This window comes from Branchiostoma belcheri, unplaced genomic scaffold (assembly GCF_001625305.1).
Source record: "Branchiostoma belcheri isolate BF01 breed outbred unplaced genomic scaffold, Haploidv18h27 scaffold12, whole genome shotgun sequence".
Taxonomy (NCBI): Eukaryota; Metazoa; Chordata; class Leptocardii; order Amphioxiformes; family Branchiostomatidae; genus Branchiostoma; species Branchiostoma belcheri.
In genome coordinates, this window is record NW_017802602.1 from 1 (window position 1) to 19,880 (window position 19,880).

Genomic DNA, 19,880 nt, shown 5'->3' on the forward strand with positions numbered 1-19,880 from the left:
CTTCTTACGAACTGGATTGGCTGTAGTGGTGAGTCTGTTCCTGCTGTTTCCTTCCTCACTTCCTCTAGAGTTACTGCAATTTGACGGAGAGCTTTGTTATGTCTCCACGTATAACGGCCTTGTTGTAATGCAACTGAGCAGTTAGACAAGATGTGCTTCAAGTCTGCTTGTTCAATACCACACAGCTGGCAGGACTCTTCACTCTTGAACCAACGGGTGAGGTTTCTGGGACTGGGAAGAACATCATAGACTGCCCGTAGCAGAAAGCTCAGTCTGGCATTCTGGATGTTCCACACATCGCTCCACTTAAGTCACCTCTCTACCGCTCCGTCCCAGTTTGTCCACGCACCCTGCTGGCTCTGACCAATCGCCACCACTCTTCTCTTCTCCTCCTCTATCCTTCTCACTTCCTGTACTACCAGCTGTCTCCTTTCTCTGGAGTTGGCGTTGGACCACCGGTGTGTTCGCTCCCCCCATCCAAGACCGGTTCTTCCCAGCTGGACTGCACCCACTAGGTCTTTATGTTGTAGTTGGCTAACTGCTTGGCTAATGGTCTCTTTAGCACTCCACTTCTTGCCAGTGCTGATGTTCGTGTTTACCGCTTTCACTGCTGGGTCTTGAGACTCCTCCAACTCCAGAACAAGTTGAACTTTGGCCACCTTGTATTCCTCTGCAATGGATGAAAGCGGAAGGCTTAACATGTTGTCGCCAAACAATGCCACTGTTGACAGACATCTTGGTACACCTAACCACCGCCGAAAGTAGGAATTGGCTTTCCTGTCGATCTGATCCACAGTTGACATGGATATGTTGTACATCTTAAGGGGTCCTAATATTAGTCTTGGAAACTAGCACAAACTGTTGCGCACCACACTTTGAGTCTTCCAGGAAGATCACATTCATCAATGCATTTAAGACCACTTGTAGCTTGACAAATAATTTCAGGTCCCCTTCTGGTGTCTTTCAAACTACTTGTGTAGAGACACCCCAGACTCTTCACCGGTTCTTCTTGTAGAGTTGGAATGGTTTGACCATTCACTGAGAAGGTTCTACTGGAGATCTTCCCCTTCCTTAGTGACAGACTTCTGGACTTCGACGGCTTAAACTTCATACCAGCCCACTCAGTTAGCTCCTCAAGCCTCTGGAGCAGCCGAGTCGTACACGGAGCAGTTCGGAGTATACTTGTGACATCGTCCATAAAGGCACGGACTGGTGGTAGTTTCTCTCCTGATGGAGCTCTCAGACCTCCCACTACCTGTTTGGCGCCAATTAGGAAGATTTCGAAGCCCATGGTGAACAGGAGTGGTGAGATAGAACACCCCATGGCAATCCCCTTCTCCAGCTTCTGCCAGCCTGTAGTGAAAGATCTTGTGCTGATACTGAGCTTGAAGTCTGCAAAGTAGTTCTCCACAATCTGCTTCATTTCGACGGGCACCCAGAAGAAATCGAGGGCATAGCTAATGACTTTGTGGGGTATTGAGCCGTAAGCGTTCGCCAAGTCCAGCCATACAACATGTAGATCTTCCTTTCGACTCCTTGCAAGTTGAATCTGCCTCCATATAGTGTTAGCATGCTCAATACAGCCTGGGAAACCTGGAATGCCCGCTTTCAGTTTCAGTTTATTTATTTAACCAGAAGATACACTCAGGTCATTTGACCTGTTTTTCAGGTAGATCTGGGTACAATAAAAATGCAGAAACAATACAATGATAACAACACAGTACATAGCACATAATAGCCATACAGCAGTACAAATACAATATAATTACAATGAGTTTTTGAAGGCCGTTACAGTTCGGAGCTTTCTCTGTTCTATTGTGAGCTGGTTCCACAGCACTGGACCCTGGTACTGCAGGCTCCCTTTGTATGTGTTAATGTTTGCCGGTGGAACAACCAGCATGTGAGGGTCCCAATTTGCTAACTGGTTTACAGCTAACCTCGTCCGTCTGTTCAACATTGGGGGTGGCATCCACTTACACATTTCAGACAAGTAAGGCGGCATTTTCTTGTTTAGTACCTTAAAAACAGTCACTAGTGTGTTTACTTCCACTCTTCGTGATAGTGTTTCAATACCCGCCTCTGTTAATGGAGTGTCAGTAGGTACTCGGTCCTGCAACGTTCTGCCGGTGATGATTCTGGCAGCACGGTTCAGCAGCCTGTTCAGTTGCTGTGTTCTTGTCTTGTTGCAGTTCAGTAGCGCTAACAACCAGCTTTCTGGACTTGTGTGTCTATATAGCTGTTGGAGAGCAAAAAACTAGTGAGACGTTTTGCCAGTATTGTAAAGACAGCTTGCCCTCTACGTTGAGCAAGGAGATGTTTCGGAACTGGTCTATAGTGGATGACACTCGCTCCTTCGGGATTAGTACTCCGCCTGCTCTCCTCCAGGATACTGGCACACACTTCTTCCTCCAGGCAACTTGCATGAGTTTCCACAGTACTCTCAGTGTCTTCGGACACATTTTGTAGACTCTGTAGGGGACTCCGTTCGGGCCTGGGGCTGCTGCTGCTCTAGCCCTCTTGACTGCTGCCAACACCTCACTCCATTTCGGGGGGAGTGACATCCATCGGAACTGAAGGTTCTGCAGGTCTTGGTACGTACCCCGGAGAATCTAGCGGCCTGTCTTTCTCTGGGTCAGAATACGTTGCTTTCAAGTGGGCTTCCAGATCTTCCACTCCAATGGTAAGATCCCCTCCCTTCTTCTCTTCTAACAGTGACTTCGCAAACTTGAAGGGGTTTCTGAAAAACTGTTTCCTCTGGTTCTCTTTCCTCTTACGCTTCCTTCTCAACCTCTCAGCTCTTCTCAGACACTTCAGCCTAGTTCTAACCTCCTCCCACAGAACTTGGAGACCAACTTTCTCATCTGGACCTGCTTTTCTCCATAGCTTCCTCAGATGTCTCCTTCTGATGATCAGCTTAGAAATCTCCTTCTGCCTTCTGCTTATACGTCTTGGTTCGCTAGATCTACCGTCACTCGACAGTGTTCCAAGCCTCCCACTGCAAAAGTCATACACCATGTTGCCAAACTTGTTCAGCTTTCTTTCGACATCTCCCTTGAGGCCTTGCTCTAAGATGTTACTCAAGTCGCTGTCTAGAACTTCCCAGGTGGCCTTGTCGCTGGCTCTGGGCCACTTGATCTTCTCCTTCCTAACAAAACACTCTTCCTTCTTTGGGCTGGCTACCCTAGACCCTGTGTCATACGTTGGCTGCTTTTCACCCGCTCTGGGGACCGGTTCCACTGGGGGAGTCTCACTGCCTGGATCAGGGTCACCGCTGTTGAAGTCCTGGGTACTGTGGTTGGTCACCTGATCCGTGACCTCTTTCGTCTGACCGGCTGGCGCCGAGCGTTTGCGCTGCTCCTCATTCTGGCATTTCATCTTCCCTTGATGGATCCTGAGACCTCTGAACGTTGTGACCCGCTGCAACATACCTTAGGTACATGTACGTACATTTCAGGTGTGCAGGAGTGCATACCATGTTGCAGTAAAAATATCTTAAAGCACACTATTTCTCAAGGACAAGGTGGTGATATTATGGACCCTGGTGATATTACGGACACGGATGTTAGTAAAATTACAGATGAACAGAAAGAAAAGTTTTTCCTACCGGCTTGCCCTGTAGACTTTTTCTGTTGTCCACGGTTCCCCAGGTTGCTATGCCGATGGCCACCATTTTGCGCTGCTCGCCGCCCGCGATGCTGTTCACTCCGTCCCGTATCGCCTCTCCCACGTACTTCATCACGCCCTCGTTCATCCCCCCTGTGATGATCCACGCGCCTGGGGGGTTAAAGGTCAAGGTCAAGCATTTGTTCTCTTTGTTTGGAGTTTCAGTTTATTTCGCACTTTAAAACAAATACAAATACAAGAAAATATAAATGAAATGTAACAGTGCAGGGAGGCCGGAAGCATAAAATGCTTATGAGGAGGCCTCCCTTCATAACGTGATTAACAATTCAAATAAATCGGATAAATAAGAAATAACTATATATAAAGGTGCTCTGAGACCCACCTGTGCTGAGACCCACCTGTGCTCTGAGACCCACCTGTGCTCTGAGAAGCCTTGACCCACCTGACTGTGCTCTGAGAAGCCTTGACCCACCTGTGCTCTGAGAAGCCTTGACCAGGCCGATCTTGAAGATGTTCTTGAGCCGTTCCTTCAGCAGGAACTTCTTGGCGCCGCCGGTGACGGAGATGAGGAGGTTGGGCGGCTCCAGCTGCCAGTGTTTGGTCATCAGCTCCCATAATGCCTCGGGGCGCACTGTGTCCTTGCCAACGCGGATGTACTAAAGAACATGGGGGAGGGGGGCAGAGTTGTGACCTTGGTCTAAAAATAGCTCAAATTCCTGGAAAAAAAGTTAGTTTCATCATCAGCTCCCATAATGCCTGAGGGCACACTGTGTCCTTGAGAAAATGGAAGCCGATGTACTACAGAACAGGGGGGAGGGGGGCAGAGTTATGACCTTGGTCTAAAAATAGCTCAAATTCCTAGAAAAAATGTGACAGTTTCATCATCAGCTCCCATAATGCCTCAGGCCGCACTGTGTCCTTGAGAACACAGATGTACAGTAACTGCAGAACAGGGGGAGGGGGACAGAGTTATGACCTTGACTTTTGTTTTCCCATGTTCCTATGTCAAATTCCTATGGGAGTTAGTTTTGACCTTGACCTTTGTCTCTCCACCTTTTCTGAAGAAACATAATTACTGGCATCATCAAATCTACTTCACAACATGGCCACAGATTTCTTGGGAAATTAGGCAAAAATTTTGGAAGAACAAGTCAAATTCTTATTCCTTTCCAAAAGACCTCAGAATGAGATCAATTTGCAGCAAACGAAAGCGTTTATATGGGCAGAAACTGAGAGCTCACCGGTGACCTCTGTGTGTATCCGCCGAGTCCGACAAACTCGATCTCACCGAACGATCCGTCGTGAAGCCCCTGGTCCCGGTGCTCCTGCACAAACCTCGACAGCTGGCTCTGGAATAAAACAATATTCGTGTTTACTAATATAACGTTATATTGTACAAAACATCAATATGGCATTTAATCACTCCTCCATATGCATGAACAGAACATGTTGCAACCTGTATCAATATATCCAGTATAACCGCCCTTCAGCGTAACACACCAGCTTCACAGGCGCGGCGGCAGCTAGCTAATTATCATACCGAATGACTTGTTACACTCAGTCAAATCTTTGAACAGGGGGGGGAGGGGTGCAGAAATGCTCCAGTGTGGCCAACGTTACCTTAGCGGAGCAGGCGTTGGCAACGCGCATCCAGTGGCAGTACAGACCGCGCTCTGTGTCTGTGTACGTGTTCCTGGGCCCCTCACGGTACATGTGTGCGGGGGCCGACCCCTCCCTGGACATGTGGGCCGGGGATGGCGTGTTCGACATGTGCGCGTAGGTTTCTCTCAACATGCTGCCCCGTGCAACTGTCCAAACTCACTCACTCACTGTCCGGTTTATCGTCTGTTGTTCCCCGTCTTCCGAGGGTTAGACGTACTTGCACAATACATCTGGGGCCTGATGGCAGCACGCCACTTGTCTCTGTCCTGTGGGTTGATTTTATCTAAGTTCAGGTGGTTGTATTTTTTTTGTCCAATGCAATTAAATCAAGAAAAGCAGAAGCTAGCTACAGGTTTGCGGAGAGGCACACCTCAAGCACGTTAGAGATCCCACAGGTGTGCCGGGGTGCTTTTCGAGCGTAGGTGTCCCTCAACATGGTGCCCTGTGGAACAGTGAGGCAGTCCAGCGCAGACAAGCTCCGAAGCAGAACCAAGAAACAGGAGCGAGTAGAAACAGGAAAACCCCTGACTCCCAGGATGCCGGGAATCGAAACCACGCCAAACCCGGGCAGCCAGCTTACGACACCAGCGCGCTAACCGCGACTCCAAAATGTCTGGACCCGTTGGAATGGATCTGTTAGTGGCGCTTGAACCCCACTGTTGCACAAGGTATCCAACAGCTGCAGGGACGTTCTCTTGGATAGCACATAAGGCTGGAGGTCCTGTGATTGAGGAGAGCCACACCTCGAGCACGTTTAAAGATTCGACCACACTTATCAAAAAGAGCAGGCGTCCTTCCCGGTGTGAGTGGTTCAAACATTACAGTCTGGTCTCGGGGTTGACATCTTGAAAAGGCGATAGTCACCAGTTATGTCTCAATCCTTCCACAAATTTGGTCTTCATCAATAAGTATGCTTCCAACCAAAAGCCATTACTGCCAGACCAGTGACTGGTATAACAAGTCACCATCTCACGAGCAAGCTTTAGCTCTCTCCTCTGTCTGTTACAATCCTCCACAGAAATTTCAGAACAGCAAAAATTCCCACAGTGAGAATTCCGACATGGTTCCAGCCAGTAGAAATTCCCGACTGATTCCGGCAGAATTTATGCGCCTCCGAACGGTGGCGTCATCTGGAGCTGGTAATTAATTCCAATCCTAACGAAGTTGTGTCGGATTACGCGAGCCATATTTGGAACAAAATGTGATTAGGAGTGATTCTGTCAGTATAACGTCAGGCTAAAGCAAGTCAACACTCGGATCCCATCACTTCATTTTTCAGTCACTGGAACATTTTGTGCTTAATAGATAGATAGATTGTGGGGTCGTGTGGCGCAACAGCAGCGTGCGCGACTCGGAATGAGGAGGTCCTGTGTTCGAGTCCTGACATGCCACCGATCTTGTGCCATTGGGAAAGGCACTTTACACGACTTTCCCCCACTAGACTCAAGTGAAAATGAATATTGTCTTTCATTTTGTTATGGATTGTACCAAATATGATGTTATACGTAACAAGCTATTTACATTTCTCGAATCAAGTACCATAGATTTCAAGAGTCTCGATGTTGGAGACAGATTTGAATATATCTTTACATGTAATGGTCCCCACAACGCAAAAATAGGTAGATATATAAAGGAATGCTTTGCTATTAGAAAAAATACCGAAACTTGTGATTAGCCCACTCGATTGTAACACTTTATCAAAGACTTGTGATATCCCTTATTATTTGAATAATTATGATATAGATATGTTAGGTTTTATTCGACATTAGGTCTTATTCAACACACTTATTTTATTGTTGTTACTCTCTTTCTGTAGTTTGCCGTACATTGTACCATGTGCAATTGTCGTGCAATAAAGTTCTTCTGTATTTGTTTCTATGTGCGGGACACAAACCAGCAACAGCTGCCTCTGTTCTGTGTGTATTGCACTGTTGCAATTTCAAGAAATCTAATCAAATCAAATCAAATCAAATAGATAGAGATTAGGAACAAGCCAATGTCATCTGCTCATTCTCAGATAATTTTTCGTGAAGAAATAATATTGAACTGGAAAATCAACATGATGAGAACATAGTCTGGGGAAAAGTCTGTAACTTTGTGTTCAAGTTTGGCCTCAATCTTCAGTTTTCGTTCTTGACTATGATAATGAGAATAATGAGAATTAAAACAAAGGAATAACCAAAGTCACATTAAACAAATATTAGAGTTTTTTCTGATGTCTACTCCCAGCTACAGTGGCACAGGGTGTCCAGTAATTTGTGAGGCAAATTCGTGTACTAAACTAAATTATCCTTCCATATCCTAAAGACTGAAATTCCTTCATAAGATTTTGGTTTTTAGTGAAATTCTTGCTAGCAATAATGTCTGCATGCATGAAATTTGCAGTTGGAAAAGCAGCTGTGTTATATTATTAAGTAGTAGTATAATATATACTAACATTCACAGACCTGATGGTTCTATACAATTATACCATCCCTGGTGCAGGTTTGACTGTACAATATGTTGTTACTAACACTGTTATCTGGTGCATGTTTGACTGTGTACATGTGCTAATGATACAACCTGTACATGTGTTCTAAAGTTCACCTGGTGCATTTTTAAGAACTCTCCCCAGCCTGAAGTTATGGTAGTTTCCTGTTCCAGACATGTTGACTCTGTTGTTGTTGTTGTTTTCGTGTCCAGCTCCAAACTACACAAGTCAGCATCCGACAGCTGGTCAACTCCATTACAGACACTCATCATGAGTTAGGACTGCAAACCTCCTCCTAACTAATATATATCGGTGTAGCCGGTACAACTGCCCTTTGGCGTAACACCAGCTTAACTAAAGTGTAATTATATAACAGGAAAAACTGTACTGCTGCACTATTTGGGCTTATGATGACTTAGAATGAGCGATCATCTAGAAGCCACTGTCCAGTGTTTTATCAGAAAATCCTGGTACATGTATGTTGAAGCTGTATAATACTGTACAAATGTACATAGCATTCTGTCTTTCAACTGTTGATGTCACTTTGGAATTTCCTGGTACATTGAACCTGTATAATACCATACACAGCATCTGTCTGCCCTGCCACGGCCACTGGAAGAGTGGCGATGAAACATGAAACTGGTTCCAGGCTTTTCCACACTCTGTTAAGTTTGTACATAGACCTACAGGATGATTATAGGTCAAACCTGTCAGTGTTTAATTTAAAAAAAGACAACTTTCTGGTACTACAATGAACCAGTGAGACTGCTATAGTCAACTTTACAATAATGCATATATGTCTGACTCATTAATTTGCTTTTCCTATCACGATCTGGGTGGCTAAAAAAATTCCATGTGCAGAACTGGATGAATTTTTTTTCCTTTCACAGAATGTCAGGCCGGACTGTTGATCCGTGTCTGAGTAAAAACGATCGATAAAAGAGCGTCCCGATTCTGTCCCAATGTCAGACGGTTGGGCGACTCTGAGTCACGGGGACAGACAGACGCTGTCCTTTCTGCGGACAGACACTGTCCTTTCTGCAAACAACATTAATCACACACTACAGGGGCTAGCCTGGCTCTTCAGACGCCTGGGCGACTCTTAATCAGTTAGCCTGGCTCTTCAGACGTCTGGGCGAGTCTGAATCATGAGGACACGACAGACGATCCTTTCTGCAAACAACATTTAACAAACACTACAGGAGCTAGCCTGGCTCTCCAGACGCCTGGGCGAGTCTCAATCAGTTAGCCTGGCTTTTCAGACACCTGGGCGAGTCTGATTCATGACAAGCTGTAGCTAACTAGCCTGGCTCTTCAGACGTCTGGGCGACTCTTAAATCACAGACACTAATCCTTTCTGCAAATAGACAGTCGCTATAACAGTTACTATATAATAATACGAGTAGCTAGCTTGGGACAGTTTTGGTCTAAATGCCACGACCTTGAAACCCCTGTACTGACCTTGCCGAACCGGCCCTGCATGAGTCTGTCCAGAAATGACCTTCTGACGCTGCTTCTCAGCTGACCTTGCCGGTCAAGCAGCTCCTCAAGATCCACCACCTCACACCTCCCATGTCTTAGACGCCTCTGCCCCATCTTACACTGTCTCAAGCTTCTCTCTGCCCCATCTTACACTGTCTCAAGCTTCTCTCTGCCCCATCTTACACTGTCTCAAGCTTCTCTCTGCCCCATCTTACACTGTCTCAAGCTTCGATAAAAGTCTTCTGAAGTGCCTGCAAATGGCAGAACACTTCTCTGCGTCTTACAGCTAACTACCTGGGAACGTCAAACAAACAACGAAAACTGCGCCTTTGTTATCAAACTTAATTTCAAGCCCCTTTCAAGACTGAAAATAGCGTATTTAGGGAATTGTGTTATGTTTGCTACGGACTGTTAACTTTCTGGTTAACTTTGTAATGTTTTTGTACGTTCCTCTTCAACTGTATTATACCGGTTCATGTATGTATATAATATTATATATATAAAATTATATAATATGGTATATATGAATGTATAGACCACAAGAAGATAGCCTCTTATGGTGGATATAGATAAAACTCAAACTTCACTGCACTACCTTAAAGTTAAACTGAGTTAAGGTTAAAGAAGTTATGAACTGCCTTTGTGTCATTCATGTGCACAGTTTAATGTACGAAATGAAATTTGCAACCTAAGTCCTGGTGTGGCAAAGTGCCCATGACTTAAACATGCCTCCATTATGTAAGACATTGTACATAACCAGTAGAGTGTGACGTTCGTTGGACACGAGTACAAACAATTATACTTCAAGTCTGCGTCTGCAAGCTTTAATTAACTAAAGAATTCTGTCCCTTTACTGGCTCTGGGCCACATCTTACACAACAACAAAAATCTCGGGTGACAGAAATCGTGACCAGCTTCAGTAAGTACAGCCTCTGAGGAAACATTACCAGCAAAACATTACCAGCAAAACATTACCAGCAAAACATTACCAGCAAAACATTACCAGCAAAACATTACCAGCAAAACATTACCAGCAAAACATTACCAGCAAAACATTACCAGCAAAACATTACCAGCACCTGAGATCGACTTAGGTTCAGCCATTAGTTTACTTATATTTAAGTTACTTGAAATACTTGAAAATGTCCAGACTGGGTGTGCACTTGTGCTTGCGTGTGTATGTGTGTGTGTGAGTGTTTGTGTGTGTGTGTGTGTATGCGTGCGTGTGTGTGTGTGTATGCGTGTGTGTGTGTGAGCATGCGTGCGTGTGTGTGTGTGTGCGTGTGTGTGTATGTGTGTGTGTGTGTGTGCGTGTGTGCGTGTGTATGTGTGTGTGTGTGTGTGTGAGCGTGTGTGTGTGAGCGTGTGTGTGTGTGTGTGTGTGTCTGCGTGCGTTTGTGCTTGCGTGTGTAAAACAAACCAACCCTAACCTCGGCCCTGTTAATGTTGAACGTCCTCAGCGACTCGGTCCTCACCATGGAGATGTGTGCGTGCGTGTGTGCATGTATGCGTGTGTGCATGTATGCGTGCGTGTATGCTTGCGTGGGTGCGTGTTTGCGTACATGTGCGTGTCTAACCTCGGCCCTGTTGAACCTCCTCAGTGACTCGGTCCTCACCATGGAGATGAGTTGCGGCTCGCACCGGCTGTTTTCGATCACAACGGCCTCCACGCCGCCTGCCTGGCGCAAACCTTTCTCCCAACCGAACCGCCCGTCCATGCCTCTGGCTCAAAACTGTCCGGCGATCACTCCTGCACTCTTCTGTGTAGAAGCCACACAGGCGAAACCGGTCGTGTGACAGGCTGAATAAAAGTTCTAAACGGGAACTAAGCGGCTTCAGATGTCTTACTGAGGGACGACTGCGTGTGCAAGATGTCGGTTAGCTGAGGAATGAATCCCCTCGATTTCACACTGCACTCTTCTGTGTACTCTACAAACTGTTTTGAGCTTTCACAATGTTACTAGTTCCAGGAACTGTCATAGTAGCAGCCTTCCCCCAGAATTGACTTTTGGCAAGTTGTCTGTCTTCTCCTCAGTCATGCAGTAACACACCAACTCAACTTCTGTGCACTTTGCAAACAGTTTTGAGTTTTCACAATGTCACTAGTTCCAGGAACTGTTACTGTACAGTGACAACCTTCCCCAGAACTGGCTTTCGGCAAGTTGTCTTAGCCTCTGTACACTTGAAGAAGCCACACGGGCGAAACCGGTTGTGTGACAGGCTGAATAAAAGTGTGTGACAGGCTGAATAAAAGTTCTAAATGGGAACCATGCGGCTCCAGATGCCTTACTGAGGGACGACTGCGTGTGCGAGATGTCGGTTAGCTGAGGAATGAATCCCCTCGAATTCGAATTCACATTTCGGCAAGTCAGGGCTGGGGATCCATCTCATCATGATCCCTGCTTCGAATTCCTAACTCATTCGTCCTGACAAAATCACACTACAACAATGTCAGGGTGTCACGAAGTCTGCTGTCCAAACCTGGTCCGTACCACACACTTCCAAGAATGTCACATTCTTCTCTGAACTCAGTAGGTGAGGAAACTACTCTGTGAACTGCAGCTTTGGCAAGCGAACATCCAATCTTTCTGACAAGTCTGTTGTTCACTATTGTGACAGTGTCACTCACATACAATTGCCAGACAGTCACTGTGCATGCAGATCTAGACAGGTTAAGGCTTTCAAGTTAGTCAAAGTGCTTAAATCTTCCACACACAGGGGTAAAACACAGGTCTGAAGCAAAACACTTGCCAAAAAAACAAACGTACATACATTTGTACACTGCTGCCAAACAAGTCATGCAATCTTTCTGACAAAATCAAACTAGTAGAAATCCAATGCTGCAAAGTCTGCCATTCGAAGGTGGTCTGTACCACAGTTTGTCTGCCGGATGCTGTTTCTGTTTCAGCTCACAGAGACAGGACAGTTGCTGCTCACTGTCCGGTTTATTGTGACTCTGCTGTTCCCCGTCTTCCAAGGGTTAGACGTGCTTGCACTGTGGTACTGGGGCTTGATGGCAGCCCGCCACTTGTCTCTGTCCTGTGGGTTGATGTTGTCTTTCAAGTTCAGGTGGTGGAGGTCCTCCCTTACATGTATGTTGTCAAACCATTTCCAGTGATGATTAACTCTCCGTCACTTCACAAACTTAACTCCAAGCCCAATGTGCTGAAATCTGCTGTAGCTGGTCTGGAATGTAGCAGGACAGGTTTGTTGTTCACTGATGCACAGTACTTAAGTGTGATACGCTCAGAAATTTGCAGCAGGCCCAGACGGGTCAGACTTTCAAGTCCTAAAAGCACCCCTGGTCTGGAGCACAAGCATGTGGCCATATGAACTACACTGCTGCCTGCAACTAACTCAAGTCACTCTGTTGTTCACTGTGTGACACTGACAGTGTCATTCACATACAATTGCCAGACAGTCACTGTGCATGCAGATCTAGACAGGTTAAGGCTTTCAAGTTAGTCAAAGTGCTTAAATCTTCCACACACAGGGGTAAAACACGGGTCTGAAGCAAAACACTTGCCAAAAAAATAAACTACGTACATACACTGCTGCCAAACAAGTCATGCTGCCCTGAACTGCCCTGATACCGACTGTTCCTACAGACCTTCAAGCCTCAGTGCTTAGATCTGTTGTACAAACTCACAGTACATGTAACGTATGGTTTGCACGAGTGCTTCCTAAGACCTGCTGAACAAACTGTAACGTGTAATTTGCCTCTCCGCTATGCTGCTCCTCTGGACCAAATGAGGCGATTTGCCGTGACAGGCCCCACGCCATGACCAGCGGTTTTCTCGGTAGATTCACATTTTTGCGCGAAAGGTCAGCGACAAGATAAAAACAGAGCCTTAAGGCCACACCAATTTAATTTCTTGGTTAACGGATTTTTATAGAAAAATAATGGAGCGGGCGGGCGAAAAAAAAATAAAAATAAAAACAGGCCTAGGCATCCTATTATGGCACAAAATGGTACAATAGGAGCCATGAAGTCAACACACCAGGCTGGTTCAAAATTTAAACAATGAATTTTGAACTTTTAATGATACCACTGCATTGAAAGATGGAATAACTGTAACAACTAGGATGAAAAGGAAGTCGTTTTCAACTGTACAGTGCAGTTTTTAGGGCTTGGAAACCCGATTTTTCAAAGGCAATATTCTAGCCATTTACCTACATACTGAGTTGAAACCACACTGTCCCAATGTATATTGACCCTCATGGAGCAAAAATACCCAAAATTCTGACGGAAAATGCCCTGGGCTGGTTTTTAGGGTACCACCCAGAAAATAAAGGACTCATCTTGGGGCTTGTTTGTGCAGTTTTAAATGCCCAAAGTATGAAATGCTGAATGTGCTAATGTGAAGTTGTCTGTGCCAATATCATAAAGACTGCCTAAGTCAGATCGGATGCCTTTAAGGTCTGGTTACAAAACTCAGTGGTTCCCTCCCAGAATTGTGTTATTATATTTTCCCAAATTACCCTTCATGATTCATGTTGATTTTTCAGTCCGGTATTATTCTAATTTAGTCCAAGAACCGACATATTCGGACGGAATGGCCTCACAGCACAAACCTGCATCTTCAGGCACCAAATATGTTATCACATGTGGTAAGGCAGCAGGGAGCTTTGTTAAGAAAGAACTACAGAAATGAAGCACTGACAATAAGATCTTTTGTCAAAAGCTGATTCAAGAAAGTTGCCTGTCTTATAATTACTAAGGAGTTGCTTGTCTTAGACTTAAGTTAGAGTTCACTTCTAAACCTGCCAGGGTGACATGCCCTTGGGGCAAGGACCTGCAGTTGTTTTGTTTCGGAAGGAGACGGAGCGTAGAACAGCTGACAGGGTGACATGCCCTGACCTTCATGGCGGCTTAGCCTGGGACAAAGCTCCTGCTCCTGTACAGGTGGTTGTACATGTAGACAGGAAAACATGCTGCTGGATCTGATGGTTGGGAGTTCGATTCCCATTTGTTGTCACTCACCCTGCTACAAGACTTAGTGGTTGTACATGTAGACAGGTAAACATCACAAACATGCAGCTGGACTGTAGAGTTGAGAGGGGTTTTTATATATTCCAACATATAAACACAAGATGTGGTGCCAGCACACAGGGTTTTTTTTCAACTTATATCAATGCCGCCACCAACACAAGGGACAATACAATTATACTGATTTTCACCTGAGCGAAGTGAGGAAAGTTTGTTAAGTGCCTTTCCCAAGGGCACAAGATCGGTGGCATGTCAGGACTCGAACCCAGGACCTCTTGGTTCCAACTTGAGCACGCTGCCGCTACGCCACATGACCACACGAGAGTTTGATTCCCACATTTAACTTTAAGTTAGTAGACAGGCAAACATCGAAAATGTGCCTTAGAACCAGAAGGTTGAGGGTTTGATTCCCAGGTGAAGATACTAACCCAACTGGAGCCACTTGTAAGGGGAACATGGTTCACAGTGTCCTATGGTGGGCTGGTTGTGAGGTAAAACATTGCAAATGTGCCTGAGGACCAGAATTTTGGGTTCGATTCCCAATTGTGTTGTCACTACGGAACCAACTAGAGTGCCACGTATCACAGTGTCCAATGGGGGTTGTTAGTAGACAGGTAAACATCGCAAACGTGCCCCTGGATCTAACAGTTGAGGGTTCGATCCCCAGGTGTTGTTACTCACCCAACTAGACTGTCACGACTAACAGACAGAAGGTTGTGGACAGGTTAACATTACAAATGTGCCCCTGGATCTAACAGTTGAGGGTTCGATCCCCAGGTGTTGTTACTCACCTAACTAGATTGTCACGACTAACAGACAAAAGGTTCTGGACAGGTTAACATTACAATCATGCCTCTTAACATGATTTAGGTTAAGTCTGATTCCCAACTAGAGCCACTTGTACAAGTTGCAGCTCAGGGGAACAGGTTCACAGGTGTTTTGCAAGAATGTGGCTAACTAAGATACAGGTGTGCAAATGTATGTATAATGTACAGATGTGTGCAGGTGTGTGCAGGTGTGTACAGGTGTGTACAGGTGTGTGCAGGTGTGTGCAGGTGTGTGCAGGTGTGTACAGGTGTGTACAGATGTGTGCAGGTGTGTGCAGGTGTGTGCAGGTGTGGACAGGTGTGCAGGTGTGTGCAGGTGTGTGCAGGTGAGATAGTTACCTTATCCAGGTTAGTACCAGGTGTGTGTACAGGTGTGTGCAGGTGAGTACAGGTGTGTACAGGTGTGTGTACAGGTGTGTGCAGGTGTGTGCAGATGTGTGCAGGTGTGTGCAGGTGTGTGCAGGTGTGTGCAGGTGTGTACAGGTGTGTACAGGCGTGTGTACAGGTGTGTACAGGTGAGTACAGGTGTGTGCAGGTGTGTACAGGTGTGTGCAGGTGTGTACAGGTGTGTGCAGGTGTGTACAGGTGTGTGCAGGTGTGTACAGGTGTGTGCAGGTGTGTGTACAGGTGTGTGCGGGTGTGTACAGGTGTGTGTGTACAGGTGTGTGCAGGTGTGTGCAGGTGTGTGTACAGGTGTGTGCAGGTGTGTACAGGTGTGTGAGGTGTGTGCAGGTGTGTGTACAGGTGTGTACAGGTGTGTGTACAGGTGTGTGCAGGTGTGTACAGGTGTGTGTACAGGTGTGTACAGGTGTGTGTACAGGTGTGTACAGGTGTGTGCAGGTGTGTGTACAGGTGTGTGAAGGTGTGTACAGGTGTGTGCAGGTGTGTGCAGGTGTGTACAGGGTGTGTACAGGTGTGTGCAGGTGTGTGCAGGTGTGTACAGGTGTGTGCAGGTGTGTACATGTGTGTACAGGTGTGTGCAGGTATGTGCAGGTGTGTGCAGGTGTGTGTGCAGGTGTATGCAGGTGTGTGCAGGTGTGTGCAGGTGAGTGCAGGTGTGTGCAGGTGAGATAGTTACCTTATCCAGGTGAGTACCAGGTGAGTTCTCCCTTCCGCCCAGCCCCAGCATGGACCCCAGAGATCCCAGGATGCCCCTGCCGTCTGCCACATCCCACCTGCTGTGCAGCTCCTCCGCATCAATCGGCACAATCACGTCCTCACCCGCTTCCTGTCTCCCGGGAAACGGTTGCCTAGGAGACTGTTGCCTGGGAGACTGTTGCCTAGCAGCCTGCGCCGGCTGGATGGGCGGGAGGGCGTGGGGAGTTCTGTGGTTCCGAATCGGTTCGGGAACGTCTTTGGGACGTTCGGACAAGTTTCTGTTCTCGCCGGTCTCTTCGTACGCTTGGTTCACTTCTCCGTTAGTGTTCTTGTTTTCTTCTTTTGAATTTGAGTGCTTCTTTTTCTTTTTACGTCGTTTCGATGATTTGTGGTGGCTGTGATCTCTGGACCTGTCTGGACCACTCGAGTCGCCGACCGTGCTCATTTCCAGATTGTGCGATCTGTCACGATCACCAGAATCCCGGGATCTGGAACGGTCTCCGCTCTCTTGTCGCTCTATAGGCGTCATGCTCCACTTCCCTGCAGTACCCGCATACCCCACCAGGGGGGGCTCCTTCCCATCACCCTGGTCCATGACTGCTGGCTGGCTGGATGGATGTCCTGAGCTGCAGATTCAGAGTCCTGTCAGCAACGTCTCTGTAATAAAGAGACAAGGCAGTCAGAGATGGCAGACTTCAACACCTGCACAGTTCTTAACACTCTCAGAAACATCTTTAATTATATTGTCATAAATACTTAACATACACAACACACAGTAATCTGCCCCCCCCCCATTCGGATTTAGTGCACTGTGACACATTTGGATTAAACTTTAAAAAGGTACAACAGTACTACAAATTGCATTGCATGTAAACATGCTTACTCGTACATGTACAGTATACAGTCCACAACAACACTAACTAAGCTCTCGGGATTTAATTTAATACTCCATGGACCATGAGATTGTGTAACCAGCACTACTAATACTATATATGTTTACTAGTACTAGTAAAAAGAGATTACAATTTTGAATTTGAGGTCTTCAGGTGAAACACATGGTAAAGCAAAAAACAAAAAGGCCTGCATTTTAAATCAGTCCAGACTCCAGTAGAACATACTGATACAAGTGTTATATAGTAGTTATATAGTCTTCAACATAATGATACATTATGCATTTATTAATTTGATAAATGCATGATGACAACATTTGAGTGCCTGAGCTATGAGAATGGCCTTTTTTACTTACCCTGAATTCTGGTATCATTGCCTTATAAATATATAATGGCACAACAGAAACACTTTCTTAGTAACTGCAGGTAAAATTTCTGATGACTAATGTGCGACATCACATGTACATGACGTAAAGCAACGTAAGGCCACACCAATTTGATTTGTTGTTTCTCAGATTTTTTTCAGAAAAAATATGAAGCGACGGCGAAAAAAAAAAAAAACAGTACAGGCCAAGGCTCCCCATAAAGCCAGAAATGTTATGATATGAGCCATGAAGTCAACATACCAGGCTGGTTCATAATAAAAACAATATATATAGATTTTGAACTTTTAATTAAACAAAGTTACATTTTTACATTGAAACATCTAGGAAGAAAAGGACTTTTTTCAACCGTTGGGGCCAAAATATGTCTTTCATTGAGCATTCTGAACCTAAACAATTTTTTTTTTTTTTTGAAATCAGAAAAAATGGACAGGGTGAATCCGAGAAACAACAAATTAAATTGGTGAGGCCTAACTGTAGGGACTGTGTTCAGATCCAGAGTGACCTCTGCTGACCCCTATTGTTCCACCTGTAGTCACCTGAATATTTCATGAGACACCTGCGCACATCACCTGGTTACCTGCACACAACAATCAGCCTACAGCACACCTGGAAACACTCAAGTTCACGTGCAATAAAATCATTCTAGCGACATTTCTGCATTCTTATTTCCTGTATAGGGTTAAGACTAACCGTCAGGAAAGGTCTGATGTGTTGTGGGGATGTTACTAACATGTAGTCTGACGGTAGTGATGTGTATAACAATGTACAACATGTAGAGTTATTCCTGGCTACAGAACCACACCCTGTCATCAGGGTCAGGAGTACTGTCTCTCCAAGCAGAGGTTGTGGGGGAATGATCGTTACCTTTTTATATATGGCCGTTTTTTTTCTGTCGCAACCCCCACCAACCCGTGGGTGACTGGCGACCTTCTCTGGCTAATGGATACTGCCTGGCCAGCATTCCGTGAGCTTAATTACATGAGAAAAATGTCACATTAACTCAGCACCCTGCAGGCATGTCAGCTCACATACCTTAAGTGATTTTTGTTCAACCTTAACTTAAGAATGTGTTTGTGTTACATCTTATGTCATCTTTATGTTTACATTTGTATTATGTTTTATGAGCAGCGGATTCGCATAAGCACAACAAGTGCTTTCTATCTACTCAAAAATCCATGTGAATAAAAATAAAATAAAATAAATAAGGATATGTGAACAACAACATTAAAACCTGACACGGGGGCCTTTAAAGGATTAGTAAGGTTGTTTGTTTGTTTATTTATTAAGGAATCTGTGAATTTTGTGTAGAGCGTATTCGCCGTTTTAATTCCATGTAATGCGTTGTAGCCACTTGGAATTTATTGTAAGCGTAATTGAGAAGTTTCCGAATTCAGTGTAGAGCGTTGTCGGGACCCCCCCATGCAGCCCCCCCCCCCCCCCCAACACTTAGGATAAAGGCCTCCCAACTACAACATCACTCAACAATGGAGAAACACCACCTGAACAGGTGTCTCTGTTTTCTTTGTAATCGTAGCCCAAGCTAAGTGGTTTCACTTTCAGAAAAAAAAACTGGTATAAAAAACGGTTGCTTTTTACTCACCTTGCCTTGGTGTTATAATTTAGGAGACTACCGGTGACGAAGACTCATTTTTAAATGCAATGGAAAATGTTCAGGAATAGTAAAAAAAAGGCTTGAGTTAAAAATCTCTTAAGGCTGAACAACGAACATTTATATCTTAAAAGTCAGACTAGGTTCAAGGTTAGATATAATTAATTAGTAGATTAAATAGTCTAATATTTTTCTCTACTGACTTTTCCACGTTTTTCCTCCTTGTACGGAGTGAAGCTGACATGATCCTGTCTTATTTTATCGCCGGCTTCGCTCTCTTGAGTTTAGTCCTTCCGGAAGTTAGTACCGTCATGGGTGGTTACAACACACACGGTCGTCAGCCAAACATACCAAAACACGGACGGAATTTCCTCCACGTGTTCAACAGGAACATAATTTACACCAGTGTAACGTAAATATCTGCCTGTATGCTGACTGTTCAGGTGCAGGAGTGTTGTCCCTTGTCATTATAGAGTTTTTTTTAACCTTTACAAAGAAAACATCAACATGTTTGTATAAAATTTGTTAATGATTAGCGAAGTCATCGTGGACAAACTATTAAATCGCTCAGCAAAACATTGCCCAAAACACGGGCCACAGCGCCCCCCACACCCCCTGTACAGGCCCCCTGCCCCTCCCAGCCTCTCTCGGCCCCCTTGCCGCAGGCTCACCTGTTTTCCTGCCATCAGCCGTCACTTTTCTGCCTCTGAACGTTTAAAATCCGTCAGGAAACAAAAACACGGTCCGAGCCTGCCGCCATGTTACTCCCGACATGCCCCGCGCTCAGGCCCACCTGCCGCAAGTTTCTTTCTTTGGGGCTCACCTGGATGGATGGATGGATG

The 19,880-nt window shown here is 45.5% G+C and overlaps 1 protein-coding gene across 1 annotated transcript; it reads right to left on the reverse strand.

Annotated features, from left to right (window-relative positions):
- Positions 1-2,535: 2,535 nt before the first annotated feature.
- Positions 2,536-19,810, reverse strand: LOC109462613. The gene is made up of 6 exons (XM_019759176.1): positions 19,710-19,810; positions 16,134-16,810; positions 4,866-4,973; positions 4,097-4,280; positions 3,605-3,774; positions 2,536-3,417 (listed from the first exon to the last, which is right to left on the reverse strand). The coding sequence occupies exons 2-6, from the start codon at positions 16,746-16,748 to the stop codon at positions 2,536-2,538; spliced, it is 1,959 nt and encodes a 652-aa protein (XP_019614735.1). The 5' UTR covers positions 16,749-16,810; positions 19,710-19,810.
- Between the last annotated feature and the right edge of the window lie 70 nt (positions 19,811-19,880).